The 26,876-nt window shown below is 48.9% G+C and overlaps 4 protein-coding genes across 4 annotated transcripts; 2 read left to right on the top strand and 2 right to left on the bottom strand.

Annotated features, from left to right (window-relative positions):
- Positions 1 to 10,808: 10,808 nt before the first annotated feature.
- Positions 10,809 to 12,353, bottom strand: LAJ45_09999 (uncharacterized protein; the record flags this gene model as incomplete). Its single annotated transcript, XM_046119530.1, has 2 exons — positions 10,809 to 12,275; positions 12,336 to 12,353. 2 exons carry the CDS (start codon positions 12,351 to 12,353, stop codon positions 10,809 to 10,811), a joined length of 1,485 nt encoding a protein of 494 aa, XP_045967381.1.
- A 1,877-nt stretch (positions 12,354 to 14,230) lies between these two features.
- On the top strand, positions 14,231 to 18,763 carry LAJ45_09998 (uncharacterized protein; the record flags this gene model as incomplete). The annotated part of the gene is made up of 1 exon (XM_046119529.1): positions 14,231 to 18,763. The coding sequence occupies one exon, from the start codon at positions 14,231 to 14,233 to the stop codon at positions 18,761 to 18,763; it is 4,533 nt and encodes a 1,510-aa protein (XP_045967380.1).
- A 2,206-nt stretch (positions 18,764 to 20,969) lies between these two features.
- On the top strand, positions 20,970 to 21,507 carry LAJ45_09997 (uncharacterized protein; the record flags this gene model as incomplete). Its single annotated transcript, XM_046119528.1, has 2 exons — positions 20,970 to 21,256; positions 21,357 to 21,507. The coding sequence occupies 2 exons, from the start codon at positions 20,970 to 20,972 to the stop codon at positions 21,505 to 21,507; spliced, it is 438 nt and encodes a 145-aa protein (XP_045967379.1).
- A 3,514-nt stretch (positions 21,508 to 25,021) lies between these two features.
- LAJ45_09996 (uncharacterized protein) lies at positions 25,022 to 25,963 on the bottom strand (the record flags this gene model as incomplete). The annotated part of the gene is made up of 1 exon (XM_046119527.1): positions 25,022 to 25,963. One exon carries the CDS (start codon positions 25,961 to 25,963, stop codon positions 25,022 to 25,024), a length of 942 nt encoding a protein of 313 aa, XP_045967378.1.
- Positions 25,964 to 26,876: the final 913 nt, after the last annotated feature.

Here is a 26,876-nt window from a genome sequence, read left to right as displayed (position 1 = left end):
AACCATACTAGGGCTAATCCCACTAGTCACCCCTCCAACTCTTCGTAACTTCTCAGTTATTCAGACAGTGGAAGTGGGTATGGAGATGGCGGGCGACAGGAAGCACACCTGGCGGGTACATATTGATAAGTCAGAATCATAACAACCCGGTGGTGGGTCGTTGACAAAACAGTATCTTTATCGATCTTAATCCTGATGGCGTGATGTTGGTAAACGGTTATTGTAAACGCTTTGCTTGATGCATATTGGTGCAGAATAGAGGCTTTTATTACATACAGCCTCTGAATTAAACGTTACAAAACTTTCCCATTTGGGTCGGGGGAATGCTGAAAAAAAACCCGCTCGGAAAATGATTCTTATTGGTCTCTTTTGTTCATCTCTTTCTTTTTTTTTTTTCCCGTTTCATCTCTGATCTACATCTATTTCTATTTATTTATTTTCATGTTTTTATTAGGGTACACCGATCGGTAATAAGTCATCAGGCGGAACGCCACCAAAATCTGTGTTTGTAGGCAAAATTGTGGCTAGGTCCTCCGATGACTTATTGCTTGCAGCTGTACATAATCTAATTTTAAGATTACATACAAAATTCTGTACTTCGAGATAAAAACTACTTGATGGTTCTTTAAAAAAAGGTTACGTTTAATGTAGATAAATGTAGATAAATCTAAGGGGATATACCAGCTAGCCATGGTATGGGATATCTGTTTTATCTATACAAATGTTGGGTGGCTCTCTAGCTAGCGATACAATCATCTACAGTATATACCAAAAAGGGGGGATGTAATATGTACCATAGGAATGTAGCATCAAGAAACTATCTTATGCAGTTGCGCATTAGGGCAGAATAAATCACAGAATGAATCGTATTAAAAGAAAACAAAATGAATCTCGCGGAGTTGAGCCTTTTGATCGGCAACTTCACCTCCAATCTTTTACTAGCTAACCTGGCCAGAACTTCATTGCAACAGCAATGCGGAGAGCCTAGCCGTCATGATGGCAATCCTCGGTCTTGTGCCTCCGGGAGCAAGGGTTCTCACAACCAGCACCGTTCGCCGAGAACCTGAGACCAAGCTAGCTATAGAGAACGGACGGACGGACGGACAGCACCATTGGGTCACTCCGACTACGAATACTGCCCGGAGCTAGGGCCTGGCCCGAGACCTGAGGGAGATGCTCTCCGTCCCCTCTACATGTTTTGACGATCCATTCCGCCGACATCCCCGCTCTCGCCATATACCTCACTGAATGACTGTACCCTACGGAGTACACTTACCGGTTCCACTGCCGCTCGTGGGAATATATTTCGCGGCTGATGGAGGTAGGCACAGACCATGAAGGTTGCAGGCGCAGGCTGCTGGTGGGAGTGCGCATTCATCTTCACGGCGGTGATAAGTGCAATGTGGTGGTGGGGAGGGGGCGGGGAGTGGTGCTCAAGTTAGTAGGCGCAATTAAGGTGGTGATGGTGGTTGTGGATTATATTTGTTACAGGAATTACGGAACACTGTTCTAAAAGGCTTAGGGCAGCGAGGAATACGAGTGCCGAGTTGTGACGCGAGGACGGTATGGTAACGAAAGGACAAGCATAGAAAGGTATCCGGTAGTGTGGGGGCACGCGGTGTTACCACACTAGTACTATACTATTATGATGGCACGCTTACTATTGGGTGTCTCACCCGGAATAGAATAGGAAGCGGGGCTTACGGCTGTAGGCTGTTCTACTTAGGGAAGTAGGTCTAGGATAATAGTATGGCACAGCCGGATAACTGGCAATTGCAAGGTTCATGGTTACGTGTCGGAATTAGAATAGAGGACAGAACTATTCGGCGGCGCTTTTTCTATCCGGGGTATCTTCGGAAGCATTATCTTATTCTATTATCGTTGTGTTAGTTAGTATTAGAAAGCGGGCCTTGGCATAGGTTCCAACATGTATAAATAGGGCTTGATTCTGCGAAGACTTGAGGGTATCATCAACCACCAAGTCAAGGGAATCCGGTTTACAATATCATCAGTTTAAAACACTACAGAATTATCGCTTAGCACTGGCTATTTCCCCAAACACCATATTGTACCTTATCCCTAGCTTTTATTTCTTTACCTATCGCATACACTACCGAAGTCTCGATAAGACAACTACTCGCTTAAACCAATACTCTGAGTATTTTGCTTAGTGGCGGATAGTCACCGTGCTCTCAGTAGAAGAATAAGCGCTGAGTCTATTAGAAAGACCAAGGTACTATATGCACCCCTGAGTGGCAACAGCAGCCATCAACAACTACCTTTGCGCTACATCCTTCATCGTTCGAAGAGGAAGCGCCGAGTATCTATACTACGGATACCTCCACTACACAGGTTTCTTCGCAGAAGCAGGGACCACCGCTACCTTCGAGGAACACGACCCCGAAATCCTCAACTACCCAAAACTCTTCCCAATCAAGATCACTCTCTCCCAATGGTCTTTCGGACTCGCTCACCCAGCCCCGTGGTTCATCGCTCAACCCTGGTGCAGAAGGCAACCACAGCTCAAACTCGAGCAACTTAGCAATGTCAAGGGCTCATCAGCAATGGTCGGAGGAAGACTACAATATGGAGAGCTCAATCGCCTTGAGAGATCGAGGTATATTGGAAACCCAGGCGAACATGCGCCACAGGAAAGAGAGAGATGTGCCGATAGGCTCCCTCTTCACATCGACGAGGCAGGAAGAATCGTATGGGCAGACGAGGAGGCAGCAGGCAGACCCCAGGGAGTACTCCCCATACGTCACCCCCATCAGAGAGAGATCCTCTACTCAGAGGCCCTCGGTGCCTCGGGTAATGGACGACGACGAGGACACCAACATGGATGTGGAGGAACAACGAGTGGAGAACCCCTTCGGCGATCTCATCGGGCAAGAAGTCCAGCGACAAGGGGCCCCCGTGGTGCAGCAGCTCAGTCGCGGAGTCGAGGAGCTCAGCATGCACGTACGAGACATCCCCATACTCAGGGAACTCACCCGTCAGCAGCAGGAATATACCAACAAGATCGTCGAGGATCTCCACGCCAAGTTCGCTGGGGACAGGGCCGAACGAGACAATCAGCTCAACAAGGTCATGGCTCAGCTACGAGCGGAATCCACCGCCGCTACCAGCAACCTCGGTCAGGTCCTTGGGCAGATCGTCAAAGCAACTAGGGCGCATCAGGAAAGGCAGGAGCGACAGGATCAGCACATAAATGCACTAACCAACTTCGTCCAGCAACTCCCGAAAGACGGCCAAGTCCAGCTACCCGCAGATGTTACGGCTGCCCTCGAGAAGATGGAACGGGACAGACAAGCTGCGATGGAAGACCAGTTCGCAGGTACGAAAAAAAGACCTGGAGGAGATAATCGAGCAAATGAGGATAGAAGCGAATAGAACGGCAGCAGCCCCCGAAGGCTCAGGGGGCGGAGGCGTAATACCCCCTCAACCTCCACGGAACCCCCCCAGTAATCCTGGAGAGAGACCAGAAGAATCAGGGAGCCAACCCCCCGTACCCCCCCGCTCTAAGACAAGAACCCAGCGAAGCGAGCAAGGAGGAAATGGCAATAATGGCAATAATGGCAATGGCGGGAATCGTGGAAGGCCTCGAAACCCATCCCCCTCCGTCTCATCCAGCTCCTCATATTCAGAGGACGATCGCCGAGCACGCGAACGAAGGCAAAGGAGACGGGAGGAGCGAAGGCGCCGTAACAGGCAGCAAGAGGTAGACCTCATGCAACCCTCTCGCGCCACCCTGCGTGATACGTCAAAACAGTCAAAGATCCCCTTTTCCGGAAAAGCCGACGAAGACGTACGACACTGGATCGATCAAATGAAAGTCTTAATCAAACTTCAGAGAAAAGTCCGGTAGGACGACCTGGCCAAAATCCTGTGGGCATTCTTGGGACTTACCGGGAGTGCGGCAAAATTCTGGCGAAACTTCGTGGAACAACTATCGGTTGACCCCAGCATCAGGACATGGGAAAATTTCAAAAACGAATTACGGATTCAATACGGCAATCGAACTAGTCAAGAACAAGCCAAGCAGAAGATGGATAGGCTCCGTCAAACTGGCATGATTGATGACTACATCAACGAGATGCAGAATCTAGAATGGGACGCCAAGGTCGGGCCCATCGTAATGAAATCCATGATCCTAACAGGAATAAACTCCTCGCTGGAACAACGCCTCTCGAATGCGATCGAGGAACCAGAAGATTTCGCGGAATGGCTAGCCTGGGTTAGGAAGGTCGGACGTAAGGATCACGAGGTGAAGGCCCGAAAAGAAATCTTACGTGGCGAGGATGTTGTGAAACCTCGCGAGGAGAAGTCGGAACGACGAAAATCGCGCAACCCCGCACCTCGGAAAACTTTCCCCGCGCCAGCGCACAACTCCAAGCCCTCGGATGACTTAGGTGTCACCAAGGACGAGAAGGAGAAGTGGCAAAGGGAAGGAAAATGTTTTCGCTATGGTAGAGATAACCATTTCGCGAAAGATTGCGTGGCGACGAGTAAGGTCAGGTTAACTGACCTGAAGAGGAAACAGTATCCTTCCGGAGGAAAGGAGCACGGAAGGGAGGGTGAAAAGAAGCGGAAATTGGGCCCCCAGAATAAGGCATTTAGGGCAAGGATTACAACTTTGGAGGATCAAAATTGATTGGGTATTGCTATTTTTCGGTATCGCATGTTACATTACGGTATTCTATTTTGGGTTGTGGAGACAAGGGTTTTATGTATTACGGTTATTCTTATCGGTTGGCCACGGGCTTTTTTATATTTGTTTTGTTGCACGCGCGAAAATTCAATTCTCTTGACACACACTCTGAGGATGGGGTCACACCCCGAAACGCCTGGTGCGTAAGTGTTGTACCATGATCTTCATCAAACACTCGAACTCTCTATATAAACCCCCTCAGCCCGCGCTCAACAAGAAAAATCATCAAAAAAAACCAATAAGCAATCTTTTATCAAACCAACATACAAACATGTCTTCCAACACACAAGAAACTCGCCTCGAGATTGAAATCTCTTGGGACCACCCCGCAACCAGTACCAAACATGTCGCAATAGTCAATGCACTCCTAGACAGTGACACTGAAGACTGGATCATGTCCTGGGACTGTATCCACCGTGCGAGAATACCCACTCAACCTCGACCAAAGCCTCCCATCATCAGACAGGCTGATGGTACCCCTATGCCGAACTCCGGCGCTCACATCACTCAACCTCTTACCCTCCGCATCGGCAACCATCTAGACAGGGCTATCACCTGTGAGGTTGGCTCGTTTGCAGGAGAAGACCTCGTCATACCACATCGATGGCTCATGGAGCACCAACCAACCATCTAGTGGGGACGCAACAGTGTCAGCTTCCATAGCAACAACTGTATAGTCAATGGATGCTTCGTATCAGTCGAGGACATATACGATCAAGACCCAGAAGAGCTGGTCATCAGGCTGTTGAGGGCGTCACCCAAGAAGCAGATGACGATCGAGCAACACCCCTTTTGGGCAAGAGCATCGGTAAACGAGGCTCTCGTTAGTGCTATACCGGTGGAGTTTCAGGAATACGCCGACGTGTTCTGCGAGGAAGGAGCCGCTCGACTACCTGATCACTCTGAATGGGACCATACCATTCCTCTTATGGAAGGAAAGCAGCCTCCGTGGGGACCAATCTACTCGCTCTCCCCACCTGAAGATAAGGCACTCCGGGAATATTTGGACGAAAACTTGCCCTCTGGCAAAGTAGTCCCCTCCACTAGCTCAGCAGCGGCACCCGTCTTGTTCGTTCCGAAGGCTAATGGCAAGCTTCGGTTATGTGTCGACTTTCGCGGCTTGAATGGAATCACGATCAAGAACCGTTATCCACTGCCACTTATGAATGAGCTGGCCGACGCAACGAAAGGAGCACTCTACTTCACGAAGACAGACCTGAAAGATGGCTATAATCTGATTAGGACTGCTAAGGGCGAAGAATGGAAAACCGCTTTCCGAACGAAATACGGCCTCTTCGAATATAGGGTAATGCCTTTCGGCTTGACCAATGCTCCTGCGTCGTTTCAGGTCATGGTCAATACCATATTCAAGGATCTTCTAGATCAAGGCGTAGTAGTCTACTTGGATAACATCTTAATGTATTCAAAGACTAGAGAAGAGCATACGACTCTTGTACGAGAAGTTTTGGAGCGACTGCGACGACACCACCTATACGGAAACCTCGAGAAAACGGAATGGTATGCACAGGAGGTAGAATTCCTGGGATCTATACTATCAGGAAAAGGGAACCGAGTATCACCAAAGAAAGTCCAGGCGATCGAAGGTTGGTTAGCTCCAACCAAGATCAAGGAACTTCAGTGCTTCCTCGGGTTCGCCAATTTCCTAAAACGGTTTATCCACCGATACTCTGAGGTTTGCAGACCTGTGACCGACCTCCTGAAGAAAGGTTCCGTATGGAGATGGGGCAGGGAACAGCAAAACGCGTTCGACGTTCTCAAGAGGAGGTTTACGTCTGCTCCAATACTCCGACACTACGACGAACACCGCGAAGCAATCGTGGAGACTGATGCGAGTGACTGGGCTGACGCCGCAGTACTCTCTCAGGTGTTCGAGGACGGTATTCTACATCCGGTAGCTTACCACTCTCGCAAGTTCAATGAGGCAGAGGTAAACTATGAGATCTATGACAAAGAGATGCTCGCTATAGTTTCTGCCCTCTTGACTTGGAGACATTGGCTGGAAGGGACGTACATCCCTATCCAGAAACATTCGGATCACCAAAACCTGCAGTATTTCACAACGACCAAGAAGTTGTCGAGAGGACAAGCCAGATGGGCCGAGAAGATAGAACCTTTTCGCTTCAAGATCCATTACCGACCAGGCGAAAAGAACGGCAAGCCAGATGCACTCACAAGGTGTCCGGAGTTCGCAATGGAAGGGGAGTAATGCGTGAGCAGCCCGTAAAACAGCTACTCAGCGCAGAAAAATTTTTCAGAAAATCACGGACCAGCGTAGAAACTGAGTCCGAAGTGATTCGCAAACCCGAAGAGGAATGGAATCAGTTGAATCAGTGGTACGACATACCAAGCGAAGAGCTACCTCAGCCATTACAGGGTTGGTATGAACAGGAAAGACGCTGGGTTCGGAGGATAGTTCCGGATGAACACCTCCCTGACTCAAACTTGGAGATCTTTGGACCACCGGAGGCCGCTATCGTAAAGGTAGAGCCTGCCGCTGAATGGAGTCCCGATTCGAATGACCCCACCCACGATGGTCGATGAGTAGTACCGGGCTACGCGGTCAAGCAGGTCATTGAGGAACATTATGATCGACCTGTAGCGGGGCATCTAGGAAGGGATAAAACCCTTGAGTTGATCGATAGGAACTACTGGTGGCCAGGAATGTCCACGGATGTAGCCAACTTCGTCAAGACTTGTGATGTATGCCAGAGAGACAAGCAACGTCGGAGGCACTTGTCAGTCCCTCAACCCCTAGAGTTAGCCACCACACCTTGGACTGATATCTCGATGGATTTCGTAGTAGAAATGCCTAAAGAGAAATCAGGATTCCGTAACGTAGTGGTAGTCGTGGACCGTTTCACGAAGATGGCTCACTTCATTCCAATGACGGGAATCAATGCGGAACAGACCGCTAACGCATTTGTCAAAGACATCTGGCGTTTCCACGGACTTCCTAGGAGCATCGTCTCAGATAGAGGAACACAGTTCGTGTCAGCATTCTGGACGGCAATTACGGAAAGATTGGGGATTCGTAGGAGACTCTCCACCTCATTCCATCCGCACACCGATGGCCAGACAGAGCGGACCGACCAGCATATGGAAGATTATATCCGGGCATATACGGCAGGAACAGGCAAGAAATGGAAGAACCTGTTACCTATCTGCGAATATGCCTACAATAATGCGAAGCACACCTCGATGGGGCAATCACCGTTCTACTGCAATTATGGCTTCCACCCCCGAACGGACTGGCCTACGGATGCAGAGATCGAACGATTAGATGCCAACGGAAACAACTACTTGGACGAGATCATCACGGCTCATGAGTTAGCGAGAGATACGCTACAGAAGACTTTCGACAGGATGGCGTCAAAGCCAGGGCCAACAGTACAGCGGCTCACTATCGGTCAGAAAGTTTTGCTGGACACTCGGAACCTAGGAGGATACTCCAAGTGGTCAGACAAGTTTACAGGACCATTTACAGTTTCGGCAGTGGTGGGCAATCGGGCTTACCGTCTCGAACCTCCGGTAGAATAGAAGGTTCACAACGTCTTTCACGAGATGCTGTTGCGACCCTATTGCGAGGACCCAGATCCCACCAGAAAACAGAATACACGAAAGCGACTGGCAACACCCGAGCCACAGGAGGCGTTGGCAGATGAGAATTTCCAGCCAACTTCGAACATACGACCCCATAGTCGAAGTCAAGGCCCAGCGATCGCTAATGACCGGGCTCACAAACGACAACGGAACAGGCGGGACTAAGCTCGATACCTTTCCCTACTTTATGACTTTTCCCACAGGGTTTTATCATAGAAGGGTTTTAACGGTCGAGGGCGACGTCTAGGAAGGGGGAGTAGTGTTACAGGAATCACGGAACACTGTTCTAAAAGGCTTAGGGCAGCGAGGAATACGAGTGACGAGTTGTGACGCGAGGACGGTATGGTAACGAAAGGACAAGCATAGAAAGGTATCCGGTAGTGTGGGGGCACGCGGTGTTACCACACTAGTACTATACTATTATGATGGCACGCTTACTATTGGGTGTCTCACCTGGAATAAAATAGGAAGCGGGGCTTACCGCTGTAGGCTGTTCTACTTAGGGAAGTAGGTCTAGGATAATAGTATGGCACAGCCGGATAACTGGCAATTGCAAGGTTCATGGTTACGTGTCGGAATTAGAATAGAGGACGGAACTATGCGGCGGCGCTTTTTCTATCTGGGGTATCTTCGGAAGCATTATCTTATTCTATTATCGTTGTGTCAGTTAGTATTAGAAAGCGGGCCTTGGCATAGGTTCCAACATGTATAAATAGGGCAGGATCCTGCGAAGACTTGAGGGTATCATCAACCATCGAGTCAAGGGAATCCGGTTTACAATATCATCAGTTTAAAACACTACAGAATTATCGCTTAGCACTGGCTATTTCCCCAAACAATATTAGTCCATCAAGGTGGAAGTGCATGAAGGCCAGTAGCGGCAAAGAGGCGGGCGCGAGGTGGAGAGGCAGCCCGAAGCGGAGGTGCAGGTGGGCATGGGGTGAGGTAGGTGTGGTAGTGTGGGTGGAGGTGCAAGTGCAGGTAGCGCCGACGGTACAGGTTTTTCAGTCTTCTTCTGCTAGCGCTCTTCCGCGGTGATCTGCCGGAGGTTTAGGCCGGAGGGGGTGGTTCTTTGCTCTTTAGTGGTAATTTGACGGAAATATAAGATGTAGAGGTTGGTCTTTCCCTATCATGGGGTAAATAAGATTTAGCTTGCTCTTTGGGACTATCCCTTCGTTCGTCTTCGGGGTAGTTAACAACTACCTGTTAAGGTAATTCTTGCTAAGATTAAGTCAGTGAACCCAACCCTAACTCCATGGAGCATTCTTACCACCAATGTCACGGTTTATCACTTATCTTTCGCGAAATTTCCCTTTTCTGGTAGCGTTTCATTACATAGCATGGTTAACTCACCACTACGGCGCTATCTCGTGAAACTCGGGATGCGGATTTCTTCTTAAAGTATCCGGCCAGCCTTTGGGGGGTCACCAAGGGGAAGGGTGTACTACTACCCTTCCCCTGTGACTACCCTATATTATATACATTATTTGTCTATACTAAACGTGTCATTGTCACGTCAGTATGAGTGTCTTTTTTGTGACAGTCTTTTCAGACAGCAGAACACGTGTGGTTGTTTTACAGTTTGTTTCTACTATAAATAGTAGACTTAATCCTCCTAGGACTCGATAGATCAATACAATAAGAATCATTGTTTTACCTCCTACTTTTTCTCGAACCAAATCAACGATACTTATATAACACATACCTAATATCTTCCCCTAGCATAGATGGTATAGCTTCTATTCTACAACGATGCAGGTTCAACCCACTGTTATTCCTGCAATATATTCTTTTTAATGGAATACTTAGATTACATACCACCTTGATCAACTAGTTCATACAATCAGATCCATTATTGTTCCGGACATAAGTCACCGTCCTCGCGCCAAAACAAACCAAAAACGGCGAAATCAGCCCTTTTCAAATAGCCCCAGCACCCACAGTTTTAAAAAATAATAATACTTGTATAGTCCTGTACCCAAAAGATAGTCTGGTCTATACGCGCCCCGTACCAGCCGTGTGGCACTGAAAGGATAAGCGAGATTGTTGTTAGCCGAGGCTTTCTTATCGCTAGAATCGATATCCCAAAATTTCAGCAACGGAGTCGAAGCTTTCACCAAATTTCATTAAGTTTATGCATTGGGCCTCACCCACACTGGAATGATAGAGCGCAGCTATGATACAGAGCAAGGCGGAGGTGGTCCATCGTTCTCCTAGATTTTTAATGGAAAGGAGAAGGTAATAGTATTACATAACTAACGATCCGTAATGACAGCAGAACTAAGACATACATCGCATGCATTGCAGCCATGACAAAGAAACCAGCAACGAAGACAGTCCTAAATCAATAAGGAAAATCGTAAGAAATAAAAAAAAAACAGACTACTGACTAGAAAGATCTGAATAAGAAAAGGGGAGACGGGTTGGAAAAGATAAACAAATGGATGACCACAAGGCACAAGATGCGTGGTAAAGATTATTGGAAAAACCCCGGACACTTGTCTTTCGCCACTTCCGTCAAATCTCTTATGAGGCCCACTTCGTCGATGATATCCGCTGTTTTTGAGTACTTTACGACTGATCGGAGGGCATTCTTGCATACAATATAAACCTTCTGTTGCGGAAGGCCGACTTGGTGCAAAAGGGCTCGGAAATTATTGCGCGTATCAGCAATATACCTCTCAAAGGCTTCCAATAAACGATCCCTCTCCTTCTCCTCGCTGTCATCTTCGTCGTCGCTGTCACCGTCGTCGTCCTCCATGAGATTCCCGATATGTTGATCCGATTTTGATCGCACAACGAATGCAGGAATATCGAAGCGTAGGCAATGAAAGAGGAGCTCAACGTCTGTCTGGGTAAAGCGATCGCCAGCTATAACTATGATGGCATTAAAGATGTACAAGCCTTGGTCGTTGAAATATTGCCAGTTACGGAAATTTACAGTGCCAGCTCCAGGTACGTCGTACCAGGCCAGCCACTGTCGAGAGGGATCTGGATCGTCATATCGTTTGATCTCTGTAGTCGTTTCGCTGGTTCCGGTTTTGGCGATACCCCCCTTGGGGGAATTTGAATTCTTGAGACCACGAAGAGCATTGATCAATGAGGATTTTCCACATCCAGAACAGCCGGTGATAGCGACATGCAAGTAGCCTTCCTGATATCCAAGCTTTTTTCTCATAACCTGAAACTCCTCCCCAGTGGGGTATTTAACGGGCGGAATTCCTTCCTGCAGGTTTCTTTCGGCTTCTTCTCGTAGGTATATTTCTTTCTCCACCCTTTCCCTCGCTTCTTCCTCTGTTTTTCTCGCTAGTTCCTCCATCTTCTTTCTTTCTTCTTCGGATCTTATCTGCTCCTGGAGCGCGCGCAGTTCCTCCTGCATCCTATGGGCCTCCTCCAACCTCTGCAACTCCTCTTCCTTTTCTGCCTGAATCCTTCTCATCTCCCTCTTGTGATTCTCAGCCTGTAGCCTCTCCTTTTCGTCTTGCACTCTCTGCAACTCCTGCTGGTGTTCCCTCTGCTTCCTCGCTTGTTCTTCGCGCAATCTCAACTCGTTGGCATGTTTCTCGGCCATCGCTCTCTCCTTTTCCTGCTGCATCCTATCCCTCTCCTCCTGTGCTCTCTTCATGTCCTCCTCATGTTCCCTCTGCTTCCTTGCCTGTTCTTCGAGCAATCTCAACTCGGTGGCATGTTTCTCGGCCATCGCTCTCTCCTTTTCTTGCTGCATCCTATCCCTCTCCTCCTGTGCTCTCTTCATGTCCTCCTGGTGCTGCAAAGTCAGAGCCTTCTCCCTCTCTGCTTGTGCGTGCCGTTCCGCTTCTAGCTCTCTTTGACTCTCAGCCGCAATTCGGTCTCTTTCAGATTCGAGCCATCGCCTGTGGGCTTCGGCCCCCTCGTGCTGCCTTCGACTCCTTTCCCTCTCTTCATGAAGCTCATGCTCATAATGCTGCGTATTGTCAGTGAAGTGATTTCAGCAAATGGGAGGTCTAGGATGGGCCGTTATTACCGAGTTATTGTTACCCATCTCGTAGAACAGGGTGTGGTAGATATGGTGTTGAAAGGCAGATGTGGGGTCTGGGCCCCCGGATTAAGGTCAGATCGTTCCCCGGAAACTATCAGGCGAAAATGGTTACACCTGAAACTGGGTTCACCTTAGTCTCAATAAAACCCAGGACACCAAAAAGGAAGGTAATTCTGCATACACCTTGGCGTAGAAACTAGAATAACTAGATGCGTGATATAGCGGCAGCGACCCTGGTATTTGGGACAGAGAAAGTTGGCTGATATGCGATGTTGCTGTAAAGGCCTGTAGAGAAAGCACAGGACAACACCCCTTTAAACAGTGTCTGTAAACCGATCGACATATTCAGGCAAGCAGCCTAACACTAGCTACCACATCGTAGCTGCAATAGTTTCATCCTTGTATAGTTTGAGCACGGCTCGTGATCGTTGGAGGCCTAACGCGCTGCTTTAGGTATGGTGCGCACACTCTTAAAGGTGATATGGCGGCATACGGAAGTGGAACAATTGTGGCTGCAATAGGACTCATGGGCCAATGAGAGGGCCATTCTGCTGCATCACTGCCACGGATCAGTCAGGTTTGCTTTTCTGGGAGTATAAATGGGTATAATACTGTTCCACTTTGTTCAGTCTTGGCGCATTTTACATACAAAAATACGCAATTTCAACTTCCTAAGGCTTTACAACCCAGACAGATATTAAAATTCTGGAAAAATAAAACGAACGTTCATCACTATTACTATACTTCTATTTTTCCACTTTTTTGATATCATTTTTGGTGGTGAAGTTATAGGCGATTGACTTTCTGCCACTTTGGATTACCTTTAAAAATAAACGGACCATAGAGCCATCAGCTTACTTGCATCCATCTATTGCATAAGGTTGAGTTTCACTGGGCACCAGAAAATCTATTACAGTCACACCTCGTTAAGTCGTTAGCGTATTCTGGGAGCCAAACCCTACGAGATAGCATATATAAGAGACAGTAAATGGTTTTTGGTGGAGAAAGGCAATACCTGTCCCGTAAATCCGTAGGAGACAGCAAGAGATCCAAATTAATGCCGAAAACCACTCCCCTTAGAGTAAGTGATGATCAGAGTAGATCAACACAGGGTTTCCAAAGGTTCACCCGTTCTACCAAACAAACCGGTTTTGGTAAACCGGTTTAGTTAATATCTCGGTTCAGTTCTTGTCTTTGAGCTAATTCGGTTTGAACGGTTCATCACAATCAAAACCCGGTTCAGACCGGTTTACTAAACGGTTCTATCATGCGGGTACCCGTCACATAGAGGACGTATTTCCTGACTTTGGCTGGTTTTTGGGCGGGCTCAATTGCACCTAATAAACCAAGAAACGAACTCTAAAAAAAGATCTAGTTTATGAACCTGCAAACGAAACAAAACAACTGTTCCAGTTCTTAAACCGGTTTAGAGAACCAATATCCAGTTCAGTTCAGTTCAGCTCGGCTGGACATGTAATTCGATTCAGTTCGGTATGGTATGACCTCCGAATACAACCGGTTTCAACCGTTGGAATCACTGGGGCCCATCGATCAACAGAGATAGAGCCCGTTACATACCCACCCGGACAGTTTTATACCCATTCATACCCCGCTTCCAGCCATGAGAAATGTTCCTATTGGTTGAATAGCAACTGTAGGGACCATATTGGGTGCCACCTTTCCGACTGTGCGCCCTAGACTAGGCTCCCGCTGTGAGTGAGATGGACTACTGAGGGGAATGATAAATGAGTGGTTTTCTAGAGACCCTGATAATGGTGGCCATGGTGTACAGCAACCTTCCTCTCTAGAAACCGTTAGCTTGATCATTCCCCCCCATATATACTCCGATACCTGGGGCCAGTGACTCCATCCAAACCCAAATGAACCGATACCAGCCTGCCCACCCGTCCACGCTCATCATGGATATCAACCCCTCCCTATCGGGCCCGATGGACACGAGCCATCTTCTACTCGCTGTCAGCAATTCCCTCACCACCACAGCCCTCATGACCCGCGAACCCAGCACGTTCCGAGCTGCCCTGGCCCTAGCAATCACCGCCTTTAACCAATCCGAGGGTCACTGCTCTTTGCCCCCCTCCGCCTACCATCACTTCGCTCGCCTGCTCCTCGAGCAGTGCCGTAACACCGAGAGCCCCTACGTCCTCATCCAGGCCACCGCCCTGCTCAAAGCGCCTGCAGCCGCACCACTGCCCCCCGCTCTTGAAAGAAGGCTATCGGACTGCTACACTACTCTCTCCTGTATGAGAGGCGCCAAGGCCCCAGAGCTCCTCTTTCTTGCTATCGACCACGGATATCAAGCGCTGCGGTGCACAGCCCTAGAGCATCTAGGCTACAGGGGGCAACTGCGGATGCTGGCACTCCTCCACCATCATCGCTGGAATTGGTATGCCGGCACGGCAGTGGGTGAAGAGATGGATACCGAGCAGGATCTTAACCTCGCGATCAAGATTGCCGGCGCGGCGCTCAAGTTAAAAAAGAAGCCAGGAAAGAGTCGCCGTGAGGTGTTGGAAACTATCAGGGCGCACAAGGGCAAAGACGTGGCCGGGAGGCGGGTGGTCATCGCCGAAGAGGAGGAAGACGAGGAGGAAGAGGAGGAGGAGAAGGAGGAGGAGGAGGAGGAGAAGGAGAAGGAGGAACAGGAGGTGGAGGATGGGGATCCGCTCTGCGATATTCTCAGAATGGAGCTAGCAATCTATCACAGCCAGCGCTACGATCTCCGGAGGTCTCCCACCGACCTCGATATGGGTATTACTTATGCGGAGGAGGCGCTCGCCGATGATAACAAGAGCACCGCGGCCCTGACCCGCCATGTTCTCAGAAAGCTACTTACATATCGCTACCCACTACGCAAGGGCCTTAAGGACCTCACCGCGGCGATTGAGCTGATAACCCTTATGAAGGACTCCACCCCCAGCAGCGACCTCGCCGCCATCACATCATTCCAGTGGGACCTATCCAGATTGCACAGAGAGCGGTACACTCGGTTGAGATGTGAGGATGACCTGCACACTGCCCTCGAGTACACCACGGCCCTGACCACTACGGACCCTTTGGGGGGGGTGCCATGCATACGGTACAAGCTCCTTCTGCACACTGCGTGGCTATTGGGGAAGCGGTTCGAACTGGAGGGCGGACGGGGGGACATTGACACGGCGATAGAGAAGTGTAAAGATGGCCTGGAGCTGGCGTGGAAGGCAAGTAATGGGGTGGAGTACAGGAAGGGATGTTTGCTCAGGCAACTGCTTCACCAGCGCTTTCACAGATTTGGGGATATAGTGGATCTTGACGCTGCAATTCATGGTGCAGAGGCCGAGCTGTCGAGGCTTGTGCCGGGGGGCGAGGAGCACCGGCTCCTCCAGGTCGAGCTGCGGGAGTATGAGTGTGAAAAGAGGAATAGGTGGGAGGGTGTTGCGGGTCGAGGTCACCAATTGCAAGCTGGGGAGGATGATTACGGACAACTACAGCAGGAGGCCGCAGACTCCATTGGATGCCGACACCCTATCATACTCGGAGGACTGGCTGCTCGATTCTTTGTTCACTGGGAGAACACGGATGACCCTGAGGCACTCCGTATGGCGGTGAAGTTTAGCCGCTCAGCGGTCGAGGCCACCGACGATGAGGTAGAGGAGGAGGAGAAAGGGGGGGGCGGAGGTCATAGGTACCCCAAGGTTTTGCATACCCTGGGCCTCTACCTCGAGGCACAGTCCCAACACCTCCACTCCCTCGACGACCTTGAGGAAGCAATCGAGTTCAGCGCCAGGCAGATGAGTCTCACGCCGGACGATCCATATACACTGCTAGGACTGGCCACCAAGCTCCTCGGACGTTATGGTCACACCGACGAGATGTTCGACCTCGACGCAGCCATCGCCACCTGTACCCTCGCCGACGCCCGCGCCCCAGAAACTCACATAATCCGTCCCTCAGTCCTTCTAATGCTCAGTCGGGCCTGGGAGAGTCTCTACGACCGGACTGACCACTCGGCCAACCTCGAGAGCGCAATCACAGCGGCCGAGCAGGCACTTCACCTCACACCGCCGAACGAATTATTCCATACTACTCTCATTGCGAGACTCGGGAATCTCGTCGGACAACGCTATAACGACACAGATGCGCGGAGTGACCTTGATCTCTCGACGGAACTCACAGAGGCCGCGATGAAGGCCTGTCCCCCCGACCGCTCACTGTACACCAGGCTCCACCTAACCCAGGGCATCGACTATATCAAGCGCTACACCCGGTTTGGGGAACTCGACGACCTCAAAAAGGCAGAGGCGCTGATCGAGAAAGCACTCGCCCTGATGCAGATGCAGCCGGGCCACCCCTCGCGTTCGAGGGCGCTCTTGCACTTGAACTTTATCAATTTCCACATGCACCGAGAGACCCACGACCCTGCGCATCTAGTCAAGGCCATAGAGCTCAATGCGCTCTGCGCAGAGACACTACCCCCAGAACACTCGATGCACCGCAATCGCAATCTCACGCTCGCCAGAGCCCGTCTAGCGCTCTACATGGACCATACACATGACAATGGGGACCTGGCGCTCGCAATAGAAAGCGCCGAGATGGCGGCTGAGGCGTCAACGCCAGTGGGGCGCGCGGATGCCTACAAGACGCTAGGAATGTGCCTAGTGGCAGCCGACACGCCGGAGGGATACAACCGGGCAGCGCGGGCATTCATGCAAGGCTGGCAGAGCATCTTCTCAAACCCCAGAGAGCGGATGTACTGCGCCAGCGAGACAGCTAGTATGCTTGTAGGGGCCGGTATGTGGGAGCAGGCCAGCAGGATGGCCGACGAAGCGGTCATGCTCCTTCCAAGCATGAGTCCGCGGTCGTTGGAACGCCGCGACCAGCAGAGGGTGTTGGGGAGGGAGGCCCGCCTAGCGCCCATTGCGGCTATGGTGGCGCTGCGGGCGGGCAGAGGGGCCGGCCATGCGTTGAGGATGCTCGAGTTTGGCAGAGGCGTTATGCTCGGGTATATCATTGACAACCGCAGTGACATATCCAACTTGCGCAGAGGTCGCCCTGAATTGGCGGATAGGTTTGAGGGGCTGCGACGGGCTCTGGACTCGTCGGCAAAGGAAGGAGCTGAGCAGGAGGGGACACCCATCGCCGCTGCTGGCAGGCGTGTGCATTATTATGGCATACCAAGGAGGCAGAAGCTATTGAACGATATAGATGAATTATTGAGGGAGATCAGACGCATCGAGGGCTACGAGGGATTCCTACTACCACCAGGGGAGCAGGAGATGATGAAGCTGGCAGAGTCTGGGCCGGTGGTGGTAGTGCTCCCGCTCGTTAGCAGCTATGCTATAATCATCACCACCACGGAGATCAAATCAATCAGTCTCCCCAAGCTGGACGATGAGGGGCTGGACAGTGTAGTAAGCCGTCTCTGTGAGATGTGGAGGCTGGTCGAAGGTCCCATCCGGACATACGACGAGCGGAACAAGAAGATGGGGGCCTTGCTCCTCTGGCTCTGGGACGCCGTGGTGGAGCCGATCCTGGAGGAGCTGCAGATTCATGCCCCGCCCCCAGAGATTGAGTCCAATGCCTCACTTCTCCCGCACATATGGTGGATTGGTGTCAGCTTTCTGGGCGCAATGCCGTTCCATGCCGCCGGCGACCATTCCCCCGGATCGAACAGAAACACCATCAGTCGCGTGGTCTCATCGTATATCCCAACTCTGAAGGCACTTGCATACGCCCGTCAGAGGTCGCCCACTGCCACAAGCCTGATTGACAACGAGAGGGACGAGAAGAAGAACCTCGATTCACAGCACAGCATCCTGCTAGTCACAATGGACACCACTCCTGGTGAAGGCCAACTCAAAAAGGTGACGAACGAGGCGGCAAACCTCAAAGCCATCGCAGAAGGAGCGGGTGCAAAGGCCACGGTGCTTCCACAGCCGAGTGCATCACGCGTACTGGACGAGCTCCAGCGCTACGACGTGGTGCATTTCGCATGTCACGGGGTCACCGACAGCGCAGACCCGTCCAAGAGCGCTCTGTTGCTACTGAGCGAGGATGGTAAGAGCGTGAGTAGATTACTGGTGGAGAAGGTGGCTGATATCAATTCACTGAGGGCAAGGTTGGCGTATCTGTCGGCGTGCAAAACGGCGGACAGCGGCAAGGCAATAAGGCTAGCAGATGAGAACATACACCTGGCGGGGGCGTTTCAGTTGGCGGGTTTTGCGCATGTGGTGGCGACGATGTGGACGGGGGGCGACAGGGCATGCATGGAGGTGGCAGAAGACTTTTATAAAGGGTTGTATCGCGTAGGGGGGCATGGGAACGTGGGGAGGGAGGTTCATGCGGCGGTGAGGAAGTTGAGGGAGAAGAAACCGGGCAAGTACTTGCAGTGGGCGCCATTCATTCATACGGGTCCGTAGATTACACAAGGATTACAGGAAGGGTGAGCGGAGGACTCGAGATATTCCGACTTTGATCATCCTGTGCTTGTGATCTACCTGTTGATTATAATGACATAGCTCGAGAAGACCAATGATTTTTTAGTTGATTATGCTGGTATAGGTTTGGAAAACCAATGATCTAAATTTAGTTGATTGATCCTTCGCGATTAAATACCAGTTCTGTCCACCACACGTGGACTTCACTGGCACAGCTTGAAATCCACCTAGCTAGGGGTAAGCCAGCTCACGACCGCGAGGGAACCTATTCCGAGCTTTGGGTTGGTTCGATCGGATCTGCTCATGCCTATGCTTCGGGTCGAGCAATTGCAAGTAACTACAAAAATTCGGAATTTGGGATTGTATAGTAAAAGCCCAAAGTTAGAGATCCCTCAAGCGGACATAAATAGGCGAGATTGTCTAGTGTTGTCATTCAGTATACTGAAAGCTTGTACAATCACCCCCCTGCCACAGAGGTTCCTGCTCCTTCCCCCTATATGGCTCAGATAAGACCTACAAGCATGCCTATTAACGAGAATGTCAACAGTTATTAAAGAGAAGTCTAGCAGTAAGCCTCAGAACAAGCTTTAGGACCTCCGTCTCTGCTAACATTTTACTACACTACTGGTACTGCTACCCATCGTCGCCCCACAGTTAGCTCGTTGGTCAATCACATTACTCCTCGCTCCCATAGAATGATGCACTCACGTGATTTAAAGACTAATCTACAACCACGCTCTTATACCATCCATCACTCACGCATCCCTCCCGTTACCAGCTTACTGTGCCCAACAGCCAGATCGACTATATCATTATTGTCAGCTGAATAATATATCCCCACCTCCTCCTTCTCCCAGAATGGCCCAGGAACGCGACAAGTGCTGGCCCCATGGCATACTGCTCACCCTCCTTACCCTGCAGCTCATGCTGGCTGTGGTAAGCCCTGTTCTAAGCCCTGTCCTTGCAGCGTACTCCAAGAGCGCCGTCTCCCCCTTCACCTTACTGTCCCTCTTTCTCTCCAATTAACCTCCTTCTGCAGCACGTATCCCATGGACCGTAACTGGTTTTGCACGGGATTCCGTGCAAACCTGGTATGCTTTGATTAGTTTTACCTTAAGTAGAGCCGCAGTTAAATTGAAGACAGTTGTATGCTCATATCTAGAAGTCTCAAGGAATATAGAAATAATTTTCTAATTTAGATACGATTTCTTGATCTGTAGTTCTGACTGAATAAATTGAAAACTCTTGAAATAGGGCGCTCGGCACGTTTCATAGTATTGGAGGGTTCTCATTATTTCATTATATTTGTCATCGGCGCAGGACTCGCTTTCCTATTAGTCATCCTATTACTCATACGCTCATGACTCATTATATCTCTTTTTGTACTACCCTTCTTTAGTATAAATACGGGGCATTCCCCCTTAGCTAGAGCGATTAACGCGGTCAATACTTCACTCCTCTATACATACAGCCACTCAGCAAAAGTGTTCGTGATATAGTTTTAATGTCAGTGCGCAGTGCGGCGCACACGTAATACTGATGTTATTAAAGTTGAGATTCAAAACAACGAAAAATATATAATATGGTTCGTGACTATATATAAAAAGAAGATAAGTCATTGATCTTATTCTTCATTAATTGGGGCGCCATTGGTCACTGGGAAAGTCTTCTCTTGGGGAGCTCTTGATGGTCCGCCGCGGTAACAAATGGAGAAATGTCTCACTCCGAAATAGGAATCACGAACACTTTTGCAGAGTGGCTGTACCTTCTCTAAAAACCTCATAGGTTTACACTTGAAAATGCAAAAAGTGGGAATGTAGATACTTATCCACTTTATCTATATGAATTCTGATACATATTTTATTATTAGATAGCGCTTGATAACTGATCCCTATCTTGTTTGGATTTATTTCGATTTTATTGGTCCCAGTATAAAATAAAAGACATCGAAAATTGGTGAATTTGGGATCCTTTGCCATGTTCTGAAATATTTATCTCCGTGTAAATCTTGTCACCCTGTACATTTGAGGTCCATTTCTATGCATTTACCATGGTACAAATCAATGAATAAATACTACAAAAATGCAAACTCAAGTGCAATAGAGCCATTATTATCTGGCAATCATCTTCTGCAGGTTTCAGGGGGCATAAAGGAACCAATCTAGAGTTACAGCAGTTGGGTTAATTTATGTGGCAAATCTGCACCGGATTTCGTGCAGAATCGCTCAGTTACGGTTCATGGGATATCTTCGCCTACATTCTTACTCTCGGCTTGCTGACAGGCCTATACATCGTCCCCTGTCTGGTTTGCTACTGTTCCGGTAGATTGGACCCGTTCTCTGCTGCGTGGATGGATTTTGGTGCCATGTTTATGTGGGCATATGGCCTCGTCATCACGGTGGTTGGGCCTGATTTTCACGACCATAGAATGGGCCTCTGGTTGCGAATAATGCTGTCGATGCAGTTGGCCGAACTGTGAGTATTCCCTTTCCGGGCATGTGTGGGGGGTGGATGTGTGTGGCCAGGCGTGTCTGTTTGTGTCTGGGGCTGGTAGATGCTGATTGTATGGGCGTAGATTTCTCTTTGTAGAGACGACCGGCATTGCTCTGATGGTTATGGAGAGGGAGAAGCAGACGGCAAAGATGGCCGAGCCGGCGGGGGCCGGGGTGAAGCCCGCACCAGCGTCGGAGCCCACCGTACCTGGATTGTTAGAGGCGCCAGTGTGATCTCTATCAATGTGTCTAGTGGTGGGTGCTCTTTGACTACGCAGTGCCGGGAAAGATACTTTGTATGTAAAGTGATATCAGTCTTCCTTACCCGTATATGCTTGTATCGGCGGTATTCTTGATGTGCTCGAACGGTAGACGATCAGATGGATACATGCTCCTCCATATATGTATATGCCACTCATGCGCTTAAGAAAGGTGATAGAATATACATTATGTACTCCTGCATTTTGGATAAACACCGCACTGCCGAAACTTGTCGATGGCATCTCAAAATGCATCAGATAACACACATGCACTTGCTATACCATGTCTCATCATCCAATAGTAACGTGTTCTCTTCACCAGCCAGAAGCCAGCCCAAGCTCGTCTCGTACACCATGCCGTTGTTTGGTGCTCATGCTGACTATCCTCCACTAGGCCCAATTAAATCTCTCAATTCTTTTTTTTTTTTTTGTTTAATTCATTAATTGCATGCAAAAATCTCTTAATTCAATTCCTTCAAGGTTTTATGAAGGTTAGTTGGTGTATTTACCTCCGCCGACTATGGAACCCAGAGTTCAGGGCGATCACAGGATATCACTCGTCCAAGTTCCTCATGCATTCAATTCCTTTTTTTGTTTTTGTTTTGTTTTGTTTTGTTTAATTCATTAATTCATTCAATTCCTGTCGTTGATGTTAATTCGTAAATGGAATCCAACTTGGAAGCTATGAGGATTCTGTTCTCCATATGTTTACCAGTACAGGGTTTAACTAAATGGGTGGAGTACCCAACTGGTAATGCCCAGGCCAGAAGGTTCCCTGCCATATTCTAACTATGTGGCGAGGTCGGTCCGTGCCCAATAGTTCCCAGAAGGCCCCTGAGTAACCTGTGATAAAATACCTTCGGATATATTGAGGAGCATTATATCATTATTATGAAGATAAAAACTTGGAAATGTAGAGTCTTCCATTCATTAATAGTCGTTGCATATATACGCGAAGATTTCGGCGTTTCAAGAACATGAAACTTGGAGGTGCCTGAGTTATGTAGCTCCTCGACGAACAAGATTAGGCAATTGATCATTAATGCTTCTAGTATTTCTCCCGGTACCGGTAACATGCTCTGCCCCATTCGAGAATTGCGCTCATTCGCTAACCAACTCCCACGGTGCGAACAGTTGATGAACGGCATGTTTTTTGTTTAATATTGCTTTTGATGAACCATGTAAGTAATTCTCAGGTTATTTCTTCTAAATTCCAAACTCAAGCTGCCCGGCCTCGGTAATTACTGTTCAATTTTTCATTATTTAATTTAGACGCAGAAGTAGGTGTGTAATCAACGCGTTTCTCCCCGCACTCATACGGGGATCAAGTTCTGAGAATTCCCGTCGCAACTGCCTCACGAGACGTCTTAGGACTAGATTAACACGCGAGAAGTCGACCAGGTTAGTAATAATATAAGAACCTAAAGATATGCGGGCCTAGATATATGTTTATAGCGACGACGGAAATTACGCTCTTGGTGTTGAATGAGGAGAGGAAGAGGGCAAAGAGGATGGCGCGGGCGGGGGTGGGGATGCCTGTCGAGCTGATGCCAGGGGCCATATATCGTGCCAGGAATGGTGGAGGCGCCTGTGTGATTACGATTCGTGTCTTAATCTTCCCCATCCATATCCCATTTCTCTCCTTTCTAGAGAAAATATATGTAGAGAAGTAAAGGAATTGAGCGTGTTAATTATGCTAGCTAAGGTGGGAATGCCCCGTATTTATACTAAAGAAGGGTAGTACAGAAATATAATGATAGTCACGAACACGTGAGTGATAGTATGATAAATGAAATATTCCAAGACTTTCCTCTTCATCATCTCTTCTTGTCCTCTCCTTTCATACGCCATTTAGCGTATCACTTCTAGATTGCAACGCTGTATCAATACCCGTTACTATCTAGAGTAAGTTGAAAAAACAAATCTCAAGGAAAGAAAAGAGAAGAATAACCAGTCCGACCTGTCCATACGAATACCAGTTTCTTTCCCGTTGAGCTGAAGCTAAGATTCGGGGATTATAATTTGATTATTGAATGGTAGAAAGTAATAGGTACGATGCACTAGACAAAAACTCTCGAGACTCTGTTTTTTTAACCGATATGAGGGAAGTCAAGACCTTTAGGTTGGAAACACAACTAGCTTCGAAACACCGCAAAAGTTTGAAAATTGAGCATTTTCCAGGCAGAAGGTCTGATGCGTAGATTAATACAAGAATTCTATAAACTCTAACCCTAATTTTCATTTTAGTCCGGATCGAAATAAAAAACTTAACCGCATAAGGCAGTTGTGCTATGCTAAACGCCGTGAACATTTATTCTCCAATTGAGTTGATTGTCACACGCTAAAAGGATGTCCGAAGTCTATGACTGAACGAACAGTACCAGAGTTTAGCAGAGCATACTTACCAATTAAGGTTAACTTTGTCATTTCAATCCGGACTTACCGTGTAAGGGATAGTACTAGCAATCTCAGTAGTGGCGATAAACTCAGACCCCTCCGGATTCCCCGTTAATTGGTGTAATCCCCCCCCCCCCTCTCTGTCGATCCCAACCCTGCCCTTTCTGCAGCCTGGGGCGGGACTGCGGTCGCGACACCTTGCGCAACCCGCCCTGTTTTGTCTTGTGTGCATCACTCTAAGAGAGTTGTTGAAAAAACCAGGAGAAGGGTCACAGCAATGGCTAAATTCAACAAAAAAAGCGCTGATGGAAGAACCAAAACAATCTCAATATAAGCCTCACTCGCGACCACGTCATGGATCGTCACTCGTTCATGGGATGTCACTCGAGTCTCGGAACGTGAATATGAATCACAATCTGTCACTCGACTGACCAAAAACGACATGTTGAAACGGAGCACTCCGACATGGACAGCGCAGCGATATTGTACCCAGATAAAGCGTTGATATGCGCGCATATAGCATCCAGTATTGGTGGTCGTGGTGTGCTGGTAGTTTCACATCAATGAAACCATCATCCTCCACGCATCTCCATAATCCTCAAAGTTCCATCACGTGACATAAACTCTTTGGTTTCTGCATGTGCCCAATAGTAACTCATAATATATGCAAACTACAGCTCGTGGTCTCCAGATGCAAGGGTAGGCAGCTCCCCGGTTAACGGGAAACCCTAACCCCACATCACAATTACCCTAAATATCAAAATTACGGTCGCGATCGCTGCTAGTCTAAGAGGTCAATCCGTGCCTGCATATATCCATTGCACTATGTTTAGAAGGGTACATAAAGAGAATAACATATTGATACCGAGACTTGTAGCCAGACATGACTTTGGGAAGAGGGTGTGAATTGCGACGTAAATTCTTTTTCGCCATGAGACGCGGTCTATACTCTAAACGGAGTCTGCGTTCGAAATGAACACAGTCCGGGCATCGCGTAACGTTGCGCTGGGGCACAGTGTATGATACGGGCCATTCCAAGAACCAGATCCAGGTCTAGCAACCATGGAAATACAAAGAACCAGCTAATAAAACTACAAAACAGCCAAACGCTCTCCATCCTCCCCAACCCATACCTCACCTTCCCCTTCCCCTTCCCCTTCCCCTTCCCCTTCCCCTTCGCCCTCACTCTGCTCCTCCTCCAACACCACCTCGACACTATCCTCCTCATATTCCTTCCCTCTCCCAAAACAAACCCTCCACCGATTCTTCCCCAACACCCCCTTCTCCACCTTACTAGAAAACCACTTAAACCCTATCTTCCGATATTGCACCGCATACACCTGCTCTCCTTCAGCAAGCCACCCCCTCCGTTGAACCGTACCCCCCTTACGCCCCACCTCCACCCCCAACAGCTCTCCCTCCGTCGCGGACCCCCCCAATCCCCCACTATCCTTATCATTCACCGCCACCACCGCATCAACGACAGTATGAAAACCAACCACCAAATACACGCTGTCGCCATCTTCCACCGCCTCCTGCAGCCATTCTCTGACCGCCTCGTCACCGCACGCATCCCTAAACCATCTCGTGCTGTTATCCATAGAGTACGTGTATGCCTCTGTTGCAGAGAGGTCGATATTCGCCGTCTGGGTGCTGTTGTACCGAGCTGACAGGAGTTTGGTGAGACATGTCCGCAGCGTGGTGGTGCTCGTGGAGGAGATGATGTTGTAGTAGTTCTTTTGAGGGGTAACGAGAGGGTCCGGAGTGTTGGGAGGGTCGTGGTAGGACTCGTGGGGGTGGTGCGATTGAGGAGGAGACGACCGAGACGGATGGAGGTGAGGGGGAGGAGAGTGGGGGTGAAGTTTGTGGGCATCCTGGGTATGTGGGGAAATTGGTAATACGGCACGACGGGGGCAGGGTTTGATGCTCGATGGATGGATGCGCGTTCGGCTTAAGTACCTCCGCCATCTGCTGTGGAATCTACACCTCATGCAGCCAAGCAAGTTGTGTGCGTAATCCTGTGCAGCGTACATATTGTACATTGACGAACAAGGGGAGTTTGAGCCAATAGAAATCGACACTGACTGCGTCTTGACCGTTTCTTGTAATGAAAAAGCGGTATGCTATTTGTGATTTAAAATCAGACTTATGCAGTGCGCAGTCCGCGGGTACATGTATGGTGTGCCCACGCTTAAAGGTAGCGGATCGTGACGAAATGTCAATGGCTTACAACTTTTCAACGAAAAATCGTAAAAGAAAAGTGTAATAATAGAGCTCTAGTACTAGTGATGAAGTTTACTTCTATCATTGCAGAATTTTAATATCTGTCTGGGTTGTAAAGCCTTAGGAAGTTGAAATTGTGTATTTTTGTATGTAAAATACGCCAAGACTGAACAAAGTGGAACAGTATTATACCCATTTATACCCCCAAAAAAGCAAACCTAACTGATCCGTGGCAGTAATGCAGCAGAATGGCTAGAAATGGGCCCTCTTACTGGCCCATGAGGCCCTATTGCAGCCACAATTGTTCCACTTCCGTATGCCACCATATCACCTTTAAGAGTGTGCGCACCATGTACCATATGCATGCGCGATTTTTGTCCATCCGTGTTGGGCCTTAAGATATTTATTGTATGGGATTTCTCTAGAAGGGATATGCACAGCGGTAAAACGTGGTACCAACAAATAAACCTTACTGCTTTACCGCAGAATATATGTGTGACATATATTTTAATGTCATGCCTGTATATCATTCTTAGTGTCGGGACGCAGATCGATAAACTAGGCCTAACGGAGCTAACTCTAGCTCCTAACCCCCGAAACGACGTTCATATATGTCTTGAAATGCGTAAAATCACAGGATCTCACTCGGCCTTTATACTATGTAACTCCCCCCGATCTATACCGGACACCACAAAAGGCATATATTGTTTCAAACTTGACCTT

The sequence above is a fragment of the Morchella importuna genome (genome assembly GCF_003444635.1).
Source record: "Morchella importuna strain M04M26 chromosome Unknown Morimp01GS040, whole genome shotgun sequence".
In the NCBI taxonomy this organism is placed as follows: Eukaryota; Fungi; Ascomycota; class Pezizomycetes; order Pezizales; family Morchellaceae; genus Morchella; species Morchella importuna.
Note: the sequence above shows the minus strand (reverse complement) of the source record. Positions and strands in the feature narration are given on the sequence as shown.